This window comes from Urocitellus parryii, chromosome 13 (genome assembly GCF_045843805.1).
Source record: "Urocitellus parryii isolate mUroPar1 chromosome 13, mUroPar1.hap1, whole genome shotgun sequence".
Taxonomy (NCBI): domain Eukaryota; kingdom Metazoa; phylum Chordata; class Mammalia; order Rodentia; family Sciuridae; genus Urocitellus; species Urocitellus parryii.
The window spans coordinates 35,067,642-35,085,411 of NC_135543.1; the positions used below are offsets into that span (position 1 = coordinate 35,067,642).

General features: G+C 33.1%; 1 protein-coding gene across 5 annotated transcripts in view; it reads right to left on the reverse strand.

Moving 5' to 3' along the window:
* The window catches only part of Kiaa1328 (KIAA1328 ortholog), a 257,338-nt gene that overhangs the window by 101,710 nt on the left and 137,858 nt on the right, over nt 1–17,770 (reverse strand). For all 5 annotated transcript variants that reach the window (XM_026400047.2, XM_026400048.2, XM_026400050.2 and 2 more), the window contains 3 exons: nt 16,184–16,306; nt 9,575–10,248; nt 237–344 (listed from right to left, as the gene is read on the reverse strand). In XM_026400047.2, the coding sequence (XP_026255832.1) occupies nt 237–344; nt 9,575–10,248; nt 16,184–16,306 (905 nt within the window). The remainder of the gene's footprint in view (nt 1–236; nt 345–9,574; nt 10,249–16,183; nt 16,307–17,770) is intronic.

The following is a 17,770-nucleotide window of genomic DNA, read 5'->3' on the forward strand; positions in this document are numbered from 1 at the left end:
ATATGGAATATAAATAATATAAAAAAATAGGAGAAAAGGCTCAAAGATTATGAATGAATTTTTTGAAAAATATAGAAAAATCTTCTTCACATTTTTCTATATTTTTCAAAAAATTTTATGTCAATTATTAATTTGGTCAAAAATAATAAAAATGAATATTAAGCTACAATTTGATGCCAAACATATTCTAAATATCTAAGTCCTTAGTATTCTTGCCTTCACCCAGCTCTTTTTACCTTGGTCCAGGATCACTCCCATTCATATCCAGATTGGGCTCTTGGGGTTTAGTAAATTCTTTGTCAGGAACCAGTTTTGTAGACTTAAATACAGCATGAGTTCTTAACCTGTAAAAATAAATTTAGAGAATTTATAATCCTGAGGAGCCTGAGAGGCTAACTGATAATCCCTGGAAAACTATGCTCTTCCAACTAGATCCGAAGCTTCCCAGCAATCATTTTCAAATAAATGGGTAGACTGGATGTATAGCTGCAGCAGGTTCACAGCATGTGCAAGGCCTTGGAATCAATTCCCCCACACCACTAACAAACAAATGGATAATTACTAAATATACATAAATAAATAGGCACAAATTGACTTTGTTCTCTTTATTTATAAGAGAACTGTTTATGATATAATTTAAAAAGTCAAAATTATAGATGATTTTGGAGTACTTTGAATCTATTCTCTAGAAATTTAAAGACTCACTCTATTTATTGCTTAGTGTATTTTGGTCACTAAAGTCTAAACAGGAATTCTAGTAACTTAAGTATCATTAATCACGTCCAATATTATGTGGGAGGTGCCCACTTCTAACAGTCACATGTCAAAGAGCTGGGTGACCAAATAGTTTCTCTGGGCCACAGACAAATAAGAATTAGAAGACACCAAAATCCCATACTCACATGTTCTGAGAAGGCAAAGCTGTTGAAATCAGCACAAAAGTGATGTCAATTACTAATACCAAATATGTGACACTACCCATTCTCTGTTTTGTAGAAATGTTTTCTGGTTCTTTGTATAAGTATATTCTTTAACTATAAAATCGCACACCATGAAGAGGTAAAAACACCATTCATATGGTATCATCATTTTCTTGTAATTCTTATAATTGTAGCTATCTATACATAAGAATAAACAAAGAGATTATAAAGATTAATCACCCTTAGGAACTTATTGTTTATTTGAGACAACTGAGACTAATATTTGGTAGTGACACAGATGTAGATAGGTTAAATGCAAATGTAAAATGTTAAAAATCAGGCAATTATGAGAACAGAGTGAAAAAATAATAGCAATAGAAGCAGTCAGAGCAGTGTTGGCAGCAGTGGTATAAATGATGATGTTGAAGATATAAGACACCATTGAAGGAATGCACTTTCCATATACTGTTGTGCTGATCCTTATGACTATACTATGAAGTAGTTATTTATTACTCTGTATTTACAGATTGCTAAAGCAAGGCACAGACACATAACTCATCTAAGGTAACACATTTTTAAATGGTAAAGGCATATTTTTAAATCATAATTAGGTATAAAGTAATACACTCAAGAATATTATAAGAGTAGGAAACAATGATAATTATTAATTTTTTTGTGATATTGGGGATTGAGCCCACACAACCTAGGCAAGTACTCTACCACTGAGCTACATCCCAGCTCTTTTTTTTTTTTTTTTAAACGGGGTACTGCTAAGTTGCCTTGGCTGGCTTTGAACTTGTGGTCCTCCTGCCTCAGCCTCCTGAGAACCTGAGATTATAACTGTGCACTGCAGTGTTGGACTAAATATCTATAATTAGCCCTCATTTTTAATCATAATATATACGCTACTTTGCTCCAAAAAGGATTTAAGGTGATAGACACTATTCTGAATAAATCCTCTCAGATCAGTCTAGAAAGGGCTCATAAAGATTTTGAAAGTTCTCATTGACCACCGTGTAATATCAAGATAGCAGAATGAATTGTTAAGTAAAGTTTAAGTAAATGTTAATTACATGCTTAAGTGTTATTCCAATATGACAGGTTCATCCCCAAATTCTGAACTACTTTAAGAATTCTATACTACTCACTTGATAGTAATTATAGATTGTTTCCCAATATTATTCCTGAGCATTGTGAGCACCATAAACAATGCCTGTGCATGGCAAGTATTACTTTAGATATTTAATTAAAGTGAGTTTTTTTAAATATATAAAATTTCAAATTATGTATAAATTAGAAAGCAAGATTATGTTATGTATACTGAGAGTCAAGACCAGGTCTTGCTGATTTGATACTCCTCTCATATAGTTTTGTATTGAATAGGGGGATTAGTAAATGTTTGCTTAAAGAAGGGGAATTAAAATGAATTATAGAACTACATTTCACATCTAACAATAATGGGTCAATTTTGTATATGTGCAATAACTTAGGTAAGAAAGAAACTAGACCTAAAAATTTTAAGTAGAGGGGTTTTAACTGTGCTGTAATGAATAGATACGGAGTAGATAAATGTAAAAGAGCAAAGTATATTTAAATAAGAAGAAAAGGTATGGTTTGAAGAAGAAATATAAATAGTATGTTGGGAACAGTTCAAGGAGATAAAACTTACCTTGGTGAAAATTATATCTCAGGACAAGTAGGGCAAATGGGGAGAGAGGTGATTACAGATTATAAAAAGTTTTTGCACACAAGTTTGAATAGATATTATAATCCAGTAGGAAATTCTTATGGGTTTTTAAAATCCAGAAGTGGTACCATAAAGGCAATGTCTTAGGAGGATTCATTTGAGATAGATATTCTTGGTATAGGATACTAATGTGCAGAAAGTTGAATATCAGATAAATCGTATGTGATAAAATTACGTAAATCTAAAAAGTAGGCCAGAGAGTAGGGCAACTCTCAGCCTAGAAATATGAATTGTGATACTGATTAGTTAAATGGATAAATTTAGGCTCCTAGTTCTGCATTGTACCAGCTCACAACAGAAGACCAGCTTACTTTCAGGGTAAAAGTTAAGCAGAGGAATGAGAGATGAAAGCCATGGAATTAAAAATGCTCTGAGTTTTGGCTTATCTGGGCATCTCACTCACTTCTTGATGGAGGGGATTTTGTTTTACGACTAGAGCTTTAAAGGACAAATGAAATGGCAGAACTATGATGGCCAAGACTCACAAAGAGTCACAAAAACTCTTTAAAAGATGATGAAGGCCCCAGAAACTAGGCTGACCAGTTCTATGGATGGCCAGTTTTACAAATGGACACCGTCTGATGGTTTATAAACATTTAGATCACAAGAACTTCCCAAGAAGATTGAAAATGTCCCAAAGGAATACCCAGGGGTTTCCTAAAGCTTGAAAGTAAATAATGCCTTCCAAAGGTAATTTCAATCTATCCAGGAGAATGCACTAAAGTCAAATAACAGCCATTTCAAGGAGGGGAATTCAGCAGAACATAAGGCACAAACAAATTAAAAGGATATTAGCATAAAGAGATCTGAACCCAAGAAGGAACCTGAATGAGCTCAGTTGAGTTATTTTTCAGATAAGTATAAATTTTAAGAGTTTTTTAAAAAGTAACAAATTTCAAGGCTAATGACAGAAAACAGGCATTCTCCTCTTATTAGGAGACTTATCTTGTAGACCTTCCTAATAATTGTACTTTGCAAAGTATTTTGCTCACTTGATAAAAGTCTAATTTTTGAATAGAAAATGAAATATAGTTGATGAGATCTGAGTCCTATGAGTTACTGGATGAATGAAATTGGAAGAAAATTAGAAATCATTTGACCCATTGAATGCACTGAATGTTTACATATTTATGGCTGTCTTATTCACTAAAATATCTATGGAATTCCAGGTCTGGAACAGAAGTAAATATACTTCCCCCTACACCTGAAACTAAAACACCAAGATGTCATATTGAAATAAAAATCTCTGAAAAGAAATAGGACACAATGGGAAAAACATATCATTGAGATGGATCTTGTAATAAGACTTTAAAAGGTAAGCAGAAAAAGTAGACCAGATCTAGAGGAACAAGATGAGTTTCTAGGGCTTTCTTTCTTCCTCATACACCTTGGATATTAGAAAAGTTGGCAACCCAGAAACTCCAAAGAAGAGAGAGAGAGAAAGCTTGCCCTCTCTCACCAGAGAACTCCAAAGGCCTGGAGGAAAAAAGAGGGGGAGGGGAGGCACAAGAAGCCTGCCCTCTCTTATCAGAGAATCAAGAAAGAGGTACTCCTACAAGGCAAAAAACTTCAAAACACTAAGTACCCTACTCCAGCCCAAAAATATGGGAAAAACTGTAGCCTCACTTCCCTTATTCCAAACAAAGGACAAGTGGAAGACTATTTTCCCATTTTCCACTAGCTCTAACAAGGCATCCAACCCTTCTGCTATAGTAGTGTCAGAGATCTTCCTGCTAAAATGGAATATCTGAGTAAAACTCAGAAATCTCATTCCAAAAGCAATTGAAAATCACTCAGCATATGAAGAAAATCTTACTGTGTAAGAAAAAACTATCATCAGAAGCCAGCACCAAGATGATACAAATGTTGGAATTATCTAATATTAAAACATACATAATAGGAATGTTTCAAAAAAACACTTCTGAACACGCTTGAAACAACACAAAACACCCAGAAAAATCTCTGAAAAGAAATAGGACACAATGGGAAAAACTTATCATTGAGATGGATCTTGTAAATAAGCGGAAGTATCTATTCTCACATAAGATAAAGTTGACTTCAAGCCAAAGTTAATCAGAAGAGACAAAGAAGGTCACTTCATAGTGCTTAAGTGAATCAAACAACAACAGAAAATAACAATTTTGTAAATACTTATACCCCAAACAATGGAGCATCTCCTTATTTCAAACAAACCCTTCTCCATATCAAGAATCAAATAGACCATAACACAATAATACTGGGTGACTTTAACATGTCTCACATAAACTAGCTAGATCTCTCAAACAAAAACTTAATAAAGGGCTGGGGAAATAGCTCAGTTGGCAGAGTACTTGCCTCACTTGCACAAGACCCCGGGTTCAAACCCCAGTACCACATACACACAAAAAAAGTTAATAAAGAAGCTACAGAACTAAAATATACAATTAATAATTTAAACTTAACAGACATATATAGAGTATTTCATCCTTCAATGACTAAATACACATTTTTCTCAGAAGCACATGTAATATTTTCTAAAATAGACCATATCTTAGGCCACAAACAACTATTTGCAAATACAAAAAACCAGAGATAATACCGTACAGTCTATCAGACCATAATGGAATGAAATTAACTATAACATAGAATCCACTATTGAATGATGAATGAATAGTAGATGAAATCAGGGGTGAAATTTAAAAAATGAGCAAATGAGAACATAGATATAATATATCAAAATCTCTGGGACACTATGAAGGCAATTCTAAGAGGAAAGTAAGTTCACATCATTGAGCTCATACATTAAAAGAATAAAAAGATAGCAGGTAAATAATCTATCATTATATCTCAAGGCCTTAGAAAAGTAACAACAAACCAACACCAAAATCAATAAGACAGAAAATAATTAAAATCAAAGCTTCAATGAAATTGAGATTAAAAAAATTCAAAAAAAATCAATGAAAGAAAAAGTTGGTTCTTTGAAAGAATTATCAAAACTGGTAAACCCTTAGCCAAGCTAATCAAAAGAGAGAAAAAACTTAAATTGCTAAAATCTGTGATGAAAAAAGGAAATATCACCATAGACATACTGAAATACAGAGGTTAGCAAGAAATTATTTTGAAAATTGATACTCCAATAAGGTAGAAAATCTTGAAGTCATGGACAAATTCCTAAAGACATATGACCTACTCAAATTGAACCAAGAGGATATAGAAAATTTAAACAGACTAATTTTTAAGAAAGGAAATTGAAGCAATTATCAAAAGCCTGCCAACAATGACAAGCCCAGCACCAGAAGGATTCTCATTAGAGTTCTACCAAACCTTTAAAGAAGAATACCAATCCTCTTCAAATTATTCCAAAAAACAAAAAAGAAGGGAAGTCTCCCAAACACATTCTATGAAGCTAGTATCACCCTTATAACAAAACCAGACATAGACATCAAGGAAACAAAACTTCAGAACAATGTCCTTAATGAACACAGATGAAAAAATTCTGAATAAAATATGGGAAAATTACATACAAAAACACATTAAAAAGATAATGCACCATGATCAAGGAGGTTTCAACCCAAGTTTGATTCAACATATGAAAAATCAATAAATGTAATTCATCACATACACAGACTTAAAGAAAATAATCACATTATTATCTCAATAGATGTAGAGAAAGCAATTGACAAAATATAGCACCCATTCATATTAAAAAACTAGGGAGAGTAGGAACATAACTAAACATACCCAAGGCCAACATCATTCTATAATGGAGAAAAACTAGAAGCATTTCCTCTTAAAAATAGAAACAAAGACAGGGATGCCCTCTTTTACCACTTCTTTTCAAAGAAAAAGTTGGTTCTTTGAAAGAATTATCAAAACACTACAAAAACTAGTGAGAGTAGGAACATAACTAAACATACCCAAGGCCAACATCATTCTAAATGGAGAAAAACTAGAAGCATTTCCTCTAAAAATAGAAACAAAGACAGGGATATCCTGGAAACTCCAGCCAGAGTAATTAGACAAAAGAAAAAAATTAAAGGTATAGGAAAAGAAGAGATCAAACTATCTCTGTTTGCCTATGACATGATTCTATATTTAGAAAACTCAAAAAAAAAAAAACTCCACCAGAAAACTTCTAGAACTCACAAATTCAGAAAGGTAGCAGGACACAAAATTAACACCCAGAAATCATCTGTGTTCCTATAATCCAATGACAAAGCAGCTGAAAAAAAAATCAGCAAAACCATCTCATTCACAATAGCCTAAAAGAAAATAATATACTTGAGAATCAATCTAACAAAAAAAGTGAAGGACCCTAACAATGAAAACTACAGAACTCTAAAGATAAAGAAATTGAAAAAGACCTTAGAAAATGAAAAGATCTCCCATGTTCTTGGGTAGGTAGAATTAATTTTGTTAAATGGCCATATTACCAAAAATGCTATACAGATATAATGCAATTCCCACCAAAATTCCAATGATGTTCTTCATAAAGGTAGAAAATGCAATCATAAAATTCATCTGGAAAAAGCTCAGAATAGCCAAAGCAATCCTCAGCAAGAAAAAAAAAAGTAGGAGACACCATAATACCAGACTTTAAATTATACTACAGAGCTGTACTAACAAAAAAGTATTGGCACAAAAATAGAACTGAAGACCAATGGAACAGAATAGAAGACACAGAGACATATCCACATAAATACAATTATCTTATATTAGACAAAGCTACTATAAATATACATTGGAGAAAAGATAGGCTATTCACCAAACGGTGCTGGGAAAACTGGAAATCCATATATAATAGAAATGAAATTGAACCTCTGAATCTCACCCTGCACAAAACTAAAACTAGATCAAAGACCTAGAAATTTAGACCATAAACCCTAGAAGAAAATGTAGGTCTGATACTCCAACATTTTGGCTTAGGAACTGACTTCTTCAACAAGACTCGTGAAGCACAAGAAGTAAAATTAATAATTAATAAATGGTGTGGCATCAAACTAACATGGTTTTTTCACAGCAAAGAAAACAATCAAGAACGTGAAAAAGAGAGCCTACAGAATGAGAGAAAATCTTTGTCACCTGCACCTCAAATACAGTGTTAATTTCTATGAAATATAAAGAACTAAAAAACCCCATAAAAACAAAAACAAAAAAACACAAATAACTCAATCAATAAATGAATAAAGGAACTATACAGAAATTTCTCAGAAGAAGAAATACAAATGGTGAGTAATAGGAAAGGCAATCTTCATGGTGACAAAATATGTCTGCTCTTTAATTGTAGTGATGGCTTTACATATCTACACATGTGGTAAAATGGCATACATAAAAATACAAACATGCATTGTATCGATGTTAATTTAGCAGTTTTAATATTGTATTATACTTATGCTAGACATAGCCAATGGGGAAATCTGGGTGAAAGATCCATGGGAATTTTCTGTGCTGTTTTTTGCAACTTCCTACGACTCAATACTTACTATAAAATAAAGTTTAAAAATATATATATGAATATGTATACATTTTGCAATTTATACATATATAAAACTTGCTTAAAAGCTGTGCTTCCTAGATCTCTTATATAAGCTAGGATAGTACAGAACAATATAGACTGCATTATCATTATCCAGTATTATCTGAATATACAATGCTACACAAATGAATAGGATGCCTATTCTAATATTATTCATTTTCCCCTGCTAGACTGTACTCTCTTCAAAATAAAGACCAAACTTGAATCATTTCTTATCCTAGCATCTACAACAATACTTCACATATTCCAGACATTCAATGAATGCTTCTTAAATTAAGTTCCCAGGATAGCCTACACTAAGGGGAGGATTAGGGATTGGGATCATAAAAATGAAGCAACTGCAGTCGTTGGTGACAATCCTGTAAGAGCCTTCATTTTCATTTACTTTGAAAGCTTCCAGGTCTCTTCAATAAAGGGGGAAAAGAAAGAGGAGGATAACTTGTATGTCCCAGAAAAGTAGGTATTACATTGAGAGGAAAATACCAGGACTCTCAAAGCAATTAAAATTTTACAAATATTAGGCATAATCTGTAAGTGAAAGAAAATCAACCCTAAGAAGTAACAGAAAATAACACTGTCACTGTGTCTGTAACGTATGCATCTAGTAAGAATGTGTACAAGGGAAAATGGGCAATTTGACCATGAAGGAAATGGCAGAGATAAAAAAGCACTCCCCTATGAAAACTTGCAATTAATACTTTTAAAAAGTATGAATACTATATTCTATTGTTTTAAATAAAATTGTATGATTTATTACTATTTTTCTTGAATAAATTAAGCAAATTTTATGATTCTGCTATGAAACTATTTTGACCACTATATAGTATTAGAATAGCAATTTAGCTTTGACACTGTTTTTAGGAAAGAACTGTTAAAATAACAGTTTAAATGTGAATAGATTTATAAGAATCAGTTATTAAACAGGTTTTGCTTCATGACCAGAAAGGGTTAAACTTAGAAGGTTCCTATCATTTGTTATATATATTTATATAATGGCAGATAGACATAAATATGCAATGATGACAGCTAATAACACTTCTTCACAATCTGATCCCATACCCTGAAATTTCAAGTTTTTACTTAATACCTAAGAGTTGAAATCAATTCTGTACAATGGTAGTATCATTTAAAAATATTATCTTTGAAATCCACCAAGTTATACTGGACTGCTCAGAGGTAGTTCTTCTAATCTAAAATTTTAGAAGACAAGGTAATATTTCTTGTCTTTCACAGAAGACAGGAATTTACTTTGTAGGCATAGTCATGATATATTTTGACCAAGCCAAGAGCTGGAAGAATTTCTGTTCCTACACATCTGCTGAAGTAATATACCAACTACTTTATATGTTTTCCAAACTATAGACATTGTTAAAAAGAATAGGCAGGACTCACCAATTGTAATCTAGTCGAGACTGGTGAAGCTGCTGCTGTTTTAGGAGAAGTTTTGTCTCCTGCTGAGCCAGCAGATGCTGAAGACGCTCCTTTTCAATTTCCAGCTCCATTTTCTGAAGCATCAGTTGTTTCCTTCTATCTTCTGAGAGTTGCTTTTTGACATCAGTTTCACTGGGTTGCAGAGCCCCTCCACCATGCATGAGAGATCCCCAAGAAAGCCCACAATAACTGCATGATTCTGGATCTGTCTTGGAACATTGAGACACTGTGCTTGTAGGATGACTCTCATGCACATGATCTTCAGTTTCAGAAGATCTGTGACCACAACACTGACTAGACGAACTAGGCTTAATATGTAGACATTCCTTCATCTTCAGTTCTTCTGGTGGAGGTTTCTCTGATGGTGCTGTATCCACTGGTTTTCTCCCTGGAGATTCATAATTACATATTCTGGTCTCTGATGACACCCTGTCTGGATTCTCTTTGGGATGATGAAAGGTTACTGGTTTCAAAGAATTGTTCCTATATTCCATATGAGATTCTGAAGCTGAGTCTTGGTTTGCAGACTTTGGCCTTCGCTTGGTTTGACTGCAAGTTTGTGGTTTGGCAACACTCAAGTAGGAACCATCCAGTTCTACAGATGAAGACCGGGGAGTACTTTTCCTATTGGTTACCTAAAAAAGAAAACAATGTCTCTTGTCAAATAAAAGCATGATAAAATAAGTTATTTCTTTTGGTCTTTCAAAAATCAATGATACATGTTCATGTAAACAAAGCTCTTGTTTTATCTTCTTAAAAACTAAATGATAATATTTCTTGGGGCTGGGGTTGTGGCTCAGCAGAAGAGTGCTTGCCTCACATGTACGAGACAATCCTCAGCACCACATAAAAAAATAAAGGTATTGTGTCCATCTATAACTCAAAAAATAATTTTTTAAAAAATTAAATGATAGCATTCTTATAGCTAAGCAGATATGTGCCAGAAAACTATATTGGTTTTCAACCAACCTTCTACATATCAGAAAATCCATATAAGGATGAAAATAATATAGTGTTGCTACATGCTGCTTAAGTAAGAACTTTGATGATTTTAAGAGTTGCAAATAATGAAGGTTACATAAACTCAACTTTGAGAAAAGGGAAAAACATTAAGTTTAATGTCTAAAAATGTTTACTTTTGAATACTGAGCCAAGAAATCCATTCAGCCACCTTAAATACCCTTTGATTGGCCATTATACAGAATGGGATTTGATGTAAAACATTTTGCCTTATACTGAATAGGATGTTACTGCTAGAAATGTGATGAGTTTTTATAAATACCTTTACGAAACACAGATAAAACTAACCACTTTCAACAATATATAATTCTAAACAAAAATCGTTATTTAAATATAAACTGTAGTTAATTTTAATTACAAACATAAGTGATTTTTCAATTAAGCTGTTCAACAGGATATAGTAGGACAGAAAAGATGCAGTTGCAAATTACTGCTGACAGGTCAAGAGAGTAAGCTTTTCCTATATTTTAGCCTTAAGCTTGTTCTATCAGGGAGAGCAAAACTCAGCCTGAGGGTAAATGATTCTCAAACTTTAGTATGTTTCAGAGTCATTTACTTCTCTGTCTCAATAACTTTTGAAGGCAGGAGCTAGATTTATATCTCTATATACACAGTATTGGGGCTTGTATATAGTACATGCTCAGTAAGCATGGCTGTTTATATAAACTTAGGAAAAAATTCAAATTGGGTTATGGTTCACAGTAACTGAAGAAAATTTAGAATCCATGACTAGCCTGAATTAGTTAATTAGCAGGAGAAAGAGAAAAGACATTAAAAAAACTCTCTGCTAGAGTCTAAATTTAATAAATTAAGCTATCTTATTAGTGGAGTTGAAGATAGACATTGCCTCTGGGACACATGAGAGTAACAACAGGCTTGAATGAGCCAGGTTCGGGTTTTTTTTTCTAGAACTGATCCATGACTACTTTGAGATATTTACAAATACAATTTTTCTTAATTAAGACTTAAACTAATGAAAAGTCCTAAACTGCTTCTTCTAGCATACAGATTTAATATGAAACATTTAGATACATAATATTTTTAAGAATAAAAATATTTTTTTAGTTGCAGATGGACACAATATCTTTATTTACTTATCTTTATGCAGTGCTGAGGATTGAACCCTGTGCCTCACCGTGCTAGGCAAGTACTCTACCACTGATCCATAACCCCAGCTCCACAACCCCAGATACATAATATTAACTTAGATAACAAATTTCTAATTTAGAAAATCATAAATGAATTTTTAAAAATTGAGGCACAATTTCCAAATAATACACACTCTTTTATACATGGTTTCTTCAATTCAGCATAATTTTTGAATTGCTTCTGTTGTTACCAGAATCCTAACTCCAGCAGTTCCAAAAAACCAGGTCTACCTACCCATTTGCTCCAAAAAACTAAACAGAAAAGTTTTCAGTGAAACGCAGGAAAGAAAACCTTCACCAACATGGCACAATGGGAAGGCAAAATGAGATCCAGCACTTCAGCAGAAGTTTTAGGCTTAAATGGAGGAAAAATTGGGGCAAGGGTGAGAGGTCTGAATAATTAAACAGTTTTGGTCAAACTATGTTCTGGCTGATCATTATTTCAGTTCTGGTTCTGTGAGATAGTTCTGGAGAAATTTTTATCACTTGAGGGGTTAATTTCTATTTGTGGTGCAGGATGTTTATCAGACCAGTGATTCTGGAATTGAATATCTCACTACAAATCCTGCTCTTCCATTATTCTATGTTATCGCTTAAAAAAAAAAAAACAACACTTCTTTAATGTCCACTTCAGTTGATGATCACAAGGCGATGCCCATATAACCATTATCCAAGAACTTAAACACTGCTTGCAGGGAGACCTTTCATGGCTGTTCTATCCCTCCTGCCAAAGGGAATGAGTATATTAAGTTTTACCTGATTAATTTCTTTGCTTCAATTCTTCTCTGATTAGATATCCACACCAGAGTTTAGTTTTATCTGTTTATTTTTTAAGTATAAATGAAACCACATGATATATATTCTTTTGTGTGTGGCATCTTTAACCCAACATTATATTTGTTAAATTAATCTATGCTGCTGTATGTACCTGTTTTTTTTTTTTTTTAAGACTATACAACAGAATCCAGAAAACTTTTTTGAGAAAGGGACAAACAGTATATATTTTAAGCCTTGCAGGCCATACATACAGTCCTTGTCACTGCCACCTGGCTCTGCTTTTATGATGCAAAAGTACAAGATAACACATGAATGAATGTATCTAGATGTATTCTAGTAAAACCTTATTTATGAACAATGAAATTTAAGTTTCATGTGATTTTCCCATTCTATGAAATATTATTCTCTTTTCCTACATCCTAATGTAAAGCTCATGAGTTGTAAAAAAAATACAGTGGGCTAGATTTGGCCAGCTGTTGTTTGTCAACTGAACTTGATGACTACATTGAATGTTCTCCCAATTACATATTTGTATACACTAAGATACACTCAAAATCCAATAAGAAAACTATGCAGTATGACTTGACATACATATCATTTACAGGTTTTCTCTGTAACAAATATATGCTGAATTGGGTGCTTAATCAAAAATGAGAATGATATTTAGCAGAAAAGCATGCAAAGAAACACATAAAGATAGAAAAACTACAATTAAAAAAAAAGTTTAGGCCAAAAGATTATCTATAGATCCCAATAGATAAAACAGTTGGAATCACTATAGATAAAATAACTGCATTTACAGTAGTAGCATGTTTGGATCTATCTTGAAATCTTGGACATTGCATTCTATGACATGTCACAAAAGAAAATGCAGGCATTTTTTAACTTATGACAGAATTGGAGAATAATCTTTTAACTTGGGTAGCACAGACTAATGACTAGATGGAAAAACACCACTAAGAAAAGAACAAGTGTGAGGAGCAGTGCTATAATCCCAGTGGCTCAGGAGGTTGAGAAGGCAGGAGGATCATGTGTTCAAAGACAGCCTCAGCAACTTAGTGAGGCCCTGAGCAACTCAGTGAGGCCCTACCTCTAAATGAAATATTAAAAAAGGCTGGGGATGTGGGTCAGTGGTTATGCATCGCTGGGTTTAATTCCCAGTACCAAAAAAAGAAAAGAAAAGAAAAAAACAGGTGTTGGGTCTTGGCTTAGATACATGGAGAATTTTATAATACTAAAGATTAATAAATTTCAGCTGGAGGATTTTCTGAAATCTTAAGATGCTATGATGCATTATATATGTTGCCTATAATATAATCATGTGTGATATGATCATATATATGCATATATAAATACACACATATGTGTAAGCACATACATGAACACAAAAAATATCACTTACTATTCTTAGGGTAATCCAGCATTTTCCCATGTTCTTACATGCTAACAAGCAATAAATGCAGAGTTACTTTGTGAACACCATCAGCAAGTAGTGATGTTTTGTAACCATCTTTATAGGACTGGCCAATCTCTCTGCTATAGACCCATAAGAAAGTAAACTAAAATGTAGCAATATTTTTTTTGCAACAGGCTGTTATTAATTTTGGATTTTTAGGAAATGATTACTTCCAATGCATTCATGAGTTGCTATACAATAGTCAATAGTACCAATGGGTCTTATTGGTATTCATTTCTTTTGATGGTAAATAATCATTTTCCTATTCTGGAAGGTAACCTATTAATGATTTTTGTTTTCCCACTGACAGCCTTATAAAATTTTTGTAATTTTAAAAATTTCCTCTTTATTTTATTGCAAATTCAGCAGTTCAAAGAACTAAATAAATACTTCTAAACCCAAAATACTGTGTGTGGAGGAAGTCACTATATTTCCCAACGAATGTGGAGTTAATGTGGATTAAGGGACAGAATGACATGCTGCATTTTTAACATTGGGTATACATAGACCAGTTGTCAAACTGACAGAAAATACGTAATGCAACAGCTGCACTGTGTGGTTTGCCAAAATCTCGTCCCAGATAAATGTTCATTCTCCCTAGTGCAATTAACTCTCCTATACTGGCAGATTTTGCTAGAAGATCATCAAGGTAGATTACCTTCCAGCATTATGAACTAAATACTTACAGGTGTTATATCATCAGTTATAACTTACAAACTCTTGCATTTAGTAAGACATCCAGGCAAATGAATCTTCTAATTTATGAATTATTTATAAGAAATTCACAGCATGCTCCTGGCGTCATCCATGGCCTTTTCCAGGTCATATGACACCAATTAGAGCTGAATTTTAAATTATTCAATAACCTGAACTCTCTTGTCATTTAACATATAGATATCAATGCAGTAAACAAGTTAAATCTAATGGGCCCTAGAGGTTTAAGCTCTTCTATAGTGCAACAACTAAAGCAGTAGGCCATCAGTGGAAAAGAAAATAACAGAATGCAGCAGTTGAACACATTTGCAAAGCTCTAATAACTTATTCTAGTTCCCATAGGGACTGTGGCACAACTTACGAATATTGAATCTAAAAGACATTAAAGTCAATACTTATGAGATTTAAAAGAATATAGGCACACAGAAGGCACAAGATAACACACAAATGACAGAACACTAGCAACAAGTACCAAATGCCATACTAAGTCCTAGGATATACACACCATAGGATTGCCAACATTTTTTTAAACAGTAACTTAGTAACTACCAGACTCTAAATCATTACTACATTTACCCAAACTTGGAATTTGTTGAGTTGCTATACAAATGAATAGGCAGCATGGAATAACTGACAGTATAATCCAGTTTGAGGTTATAAGACTGTGATTGGAATTCCATAACCGTTACTTAAAAGTTGTTATTTTAGGCAAGTTATTTTACTTCTCTTAAGCAGTTTAGTCATTTGTAAAGAAGGAGTTGGGTTTGATGATTTCTATGGTTTATGCTATTTTTAAGAGCTTAAAAAACAGGGATTAGGTTGTTATACTCCAAGGAAATGAGAGAAATTAAAAAGGACTGGCTGAGAAATCATACCATTCAGTAAATACTATCAACTGACTGACCTGTAACAAAATTACTGAATATTCTTTGGTTCTATTTCCTCTAGAAAATTCCAGATTTAACTGTTACTGCCTTATGACTAATATACTAAAGAATTTAAATCATTACCTTGACTTATATGTTTGGCTCCTAGATTTGAAATACACAACTGAAGAATGAATAAGGCAAATGCATAGTTGTGGTGATGATACTAAATATTTTGAATGGATTAAAACGGGACAACCATTCACCACAGCCATGTTACTGACTCAAAATGCATTCACATATGATTTTAATCACACAAAAAAGTAGGTTTAAACATAGTTTTCTAAATCTATGTGAGGAAACAGAAGCATAAAGATAATTTTAATTATTTAATGAAGTCATAAAATGGTAAAATAATTTTTTATAGAAAATCAGATAAATGAAAGACAAAGTAACACCCTAGTAGAAGTGGTGAGAACAACCTTCAGAGATACAAAATGAAAACAAAACATATTTCAAGGATAAAGCCAATTGGTACTTATTTCAGTTAAAAATGCAGTACTAGAGAATAATCCATAGGAGGTCATACATCAATCAATTTTCTTTTGCCATCATCCTCTTGGTGTTCATGGATTATATCCTTGAGCTCACAAAGGGCACTCCCGTGGTTGTTCAATGACTTCTCTCGTGTCCCTCCAATAACAATCAGTCTCTAGAATGGAAACAAGAATTGTATGTAGACAGATGTTTCAATGCAGTCTTATTTTTAAGAAGGAGCAAACAAGATGAGTTTGTATCAAAAGAAGGAAAGTTTTAACACAAAATTCTTCAGAAATTTTCTAGCGAATATAAAGTTAACACTGTGAGTGTGACCAACTGTCCCTGAAATGAAGCTCAGCGTTTACACTGCATTTATGCTACTGGCTGAGAGGGAAAAGTATTTGCACTGTATTTCTAAGAAAAGATAGTGAAAAGAAACTCTCCCAGAAAAGCAGTACTTAAGAAATACCAAGAAGTATAACCAAACAAGAGGAATGGAAAACCAGATTGCTATTTATTTTTTTTTTTTGTAATCATTATTTATTTATTTATTTTTTATTTTTTTTTATTGGTCGTTCATAATATTACATAGTTCTTAATACATCATATTACACGGTTTGATGTGGCTCAAGCGGTAGCGCGCTCGCCTGGCATGCGTGCGGTCCGGGTTCGATCCTCAGCACCACATACCAACAAAATGTTGTGTCCGCCGAGAACTTAAAAAATAAATATTAAAAATTCTCTCTCTCTCTCCCCTCTCTCTCTCCCTCTTTAAAAAAAAAAAAAAAACAGATTGCTATTTATTAACTGGATTTCTCAAAGTGAATCACTGTTCTGTTATTAAAGACCAGAATCTTTCTGAAGCTTCATACTCATTTTTCCTCTGTAGAAGTAGCTAGAAGAGACCTAGTGAGAAGCATCTGTGAAAGCATAGAGGTCTTTACTGGGCCAGCCCTTTCTGTGAGACTCAATTGTTTATAATTTAGTTATACAGTACTGAATCTTGATTCTTTAAAAATTAGGCCATTGTTTACTAGCTGGTTTAATTTATTGTTAAAAAAAACCCAAGATATTTAACTTGGAATTCAATTAAAAAAATTAGTAACTTAACTGCCTACTGTTCAAATGCCCTGACTCCTTTTTCTATTCTTCAAAATTGTATTGGCACCACTTCCTTCTTTGTAGTTTTCCTATTCTCTCAGCTCAAATTATTTATGCCTTCCTAGATACCCCAAGAGCACTTTATTCATTCTTTACTGTTGAACTTATTTCATTCTGCTCCACTGTAGTTAAATGATAGCTGTTTTCACATCTCTAAGTTTTGTTGTGATGTTTAAGTATTTATAGACTTTTCTCTAAATGGAAACTGTGAACTCTTTGAGAGAAGACACCATGTAAGCTGTTTACTGCTACCTCCTCAATAAGACACAATACACGCTCAATAAATACTAGTTTTTATCTTAAATTTATTTATTTATATTTTTCATAGAGTTTGGTTCCTTTCCAATATGTTATATGGAACCTGAAGACTGGAACAATTTTCTTTTTAATCTCCTATTTCAACGATACCTTCCTTTACAAATAAGACACTTAATGAATATTTTTTGAAGAACTATTATGCAGGATGAAGAAGCAA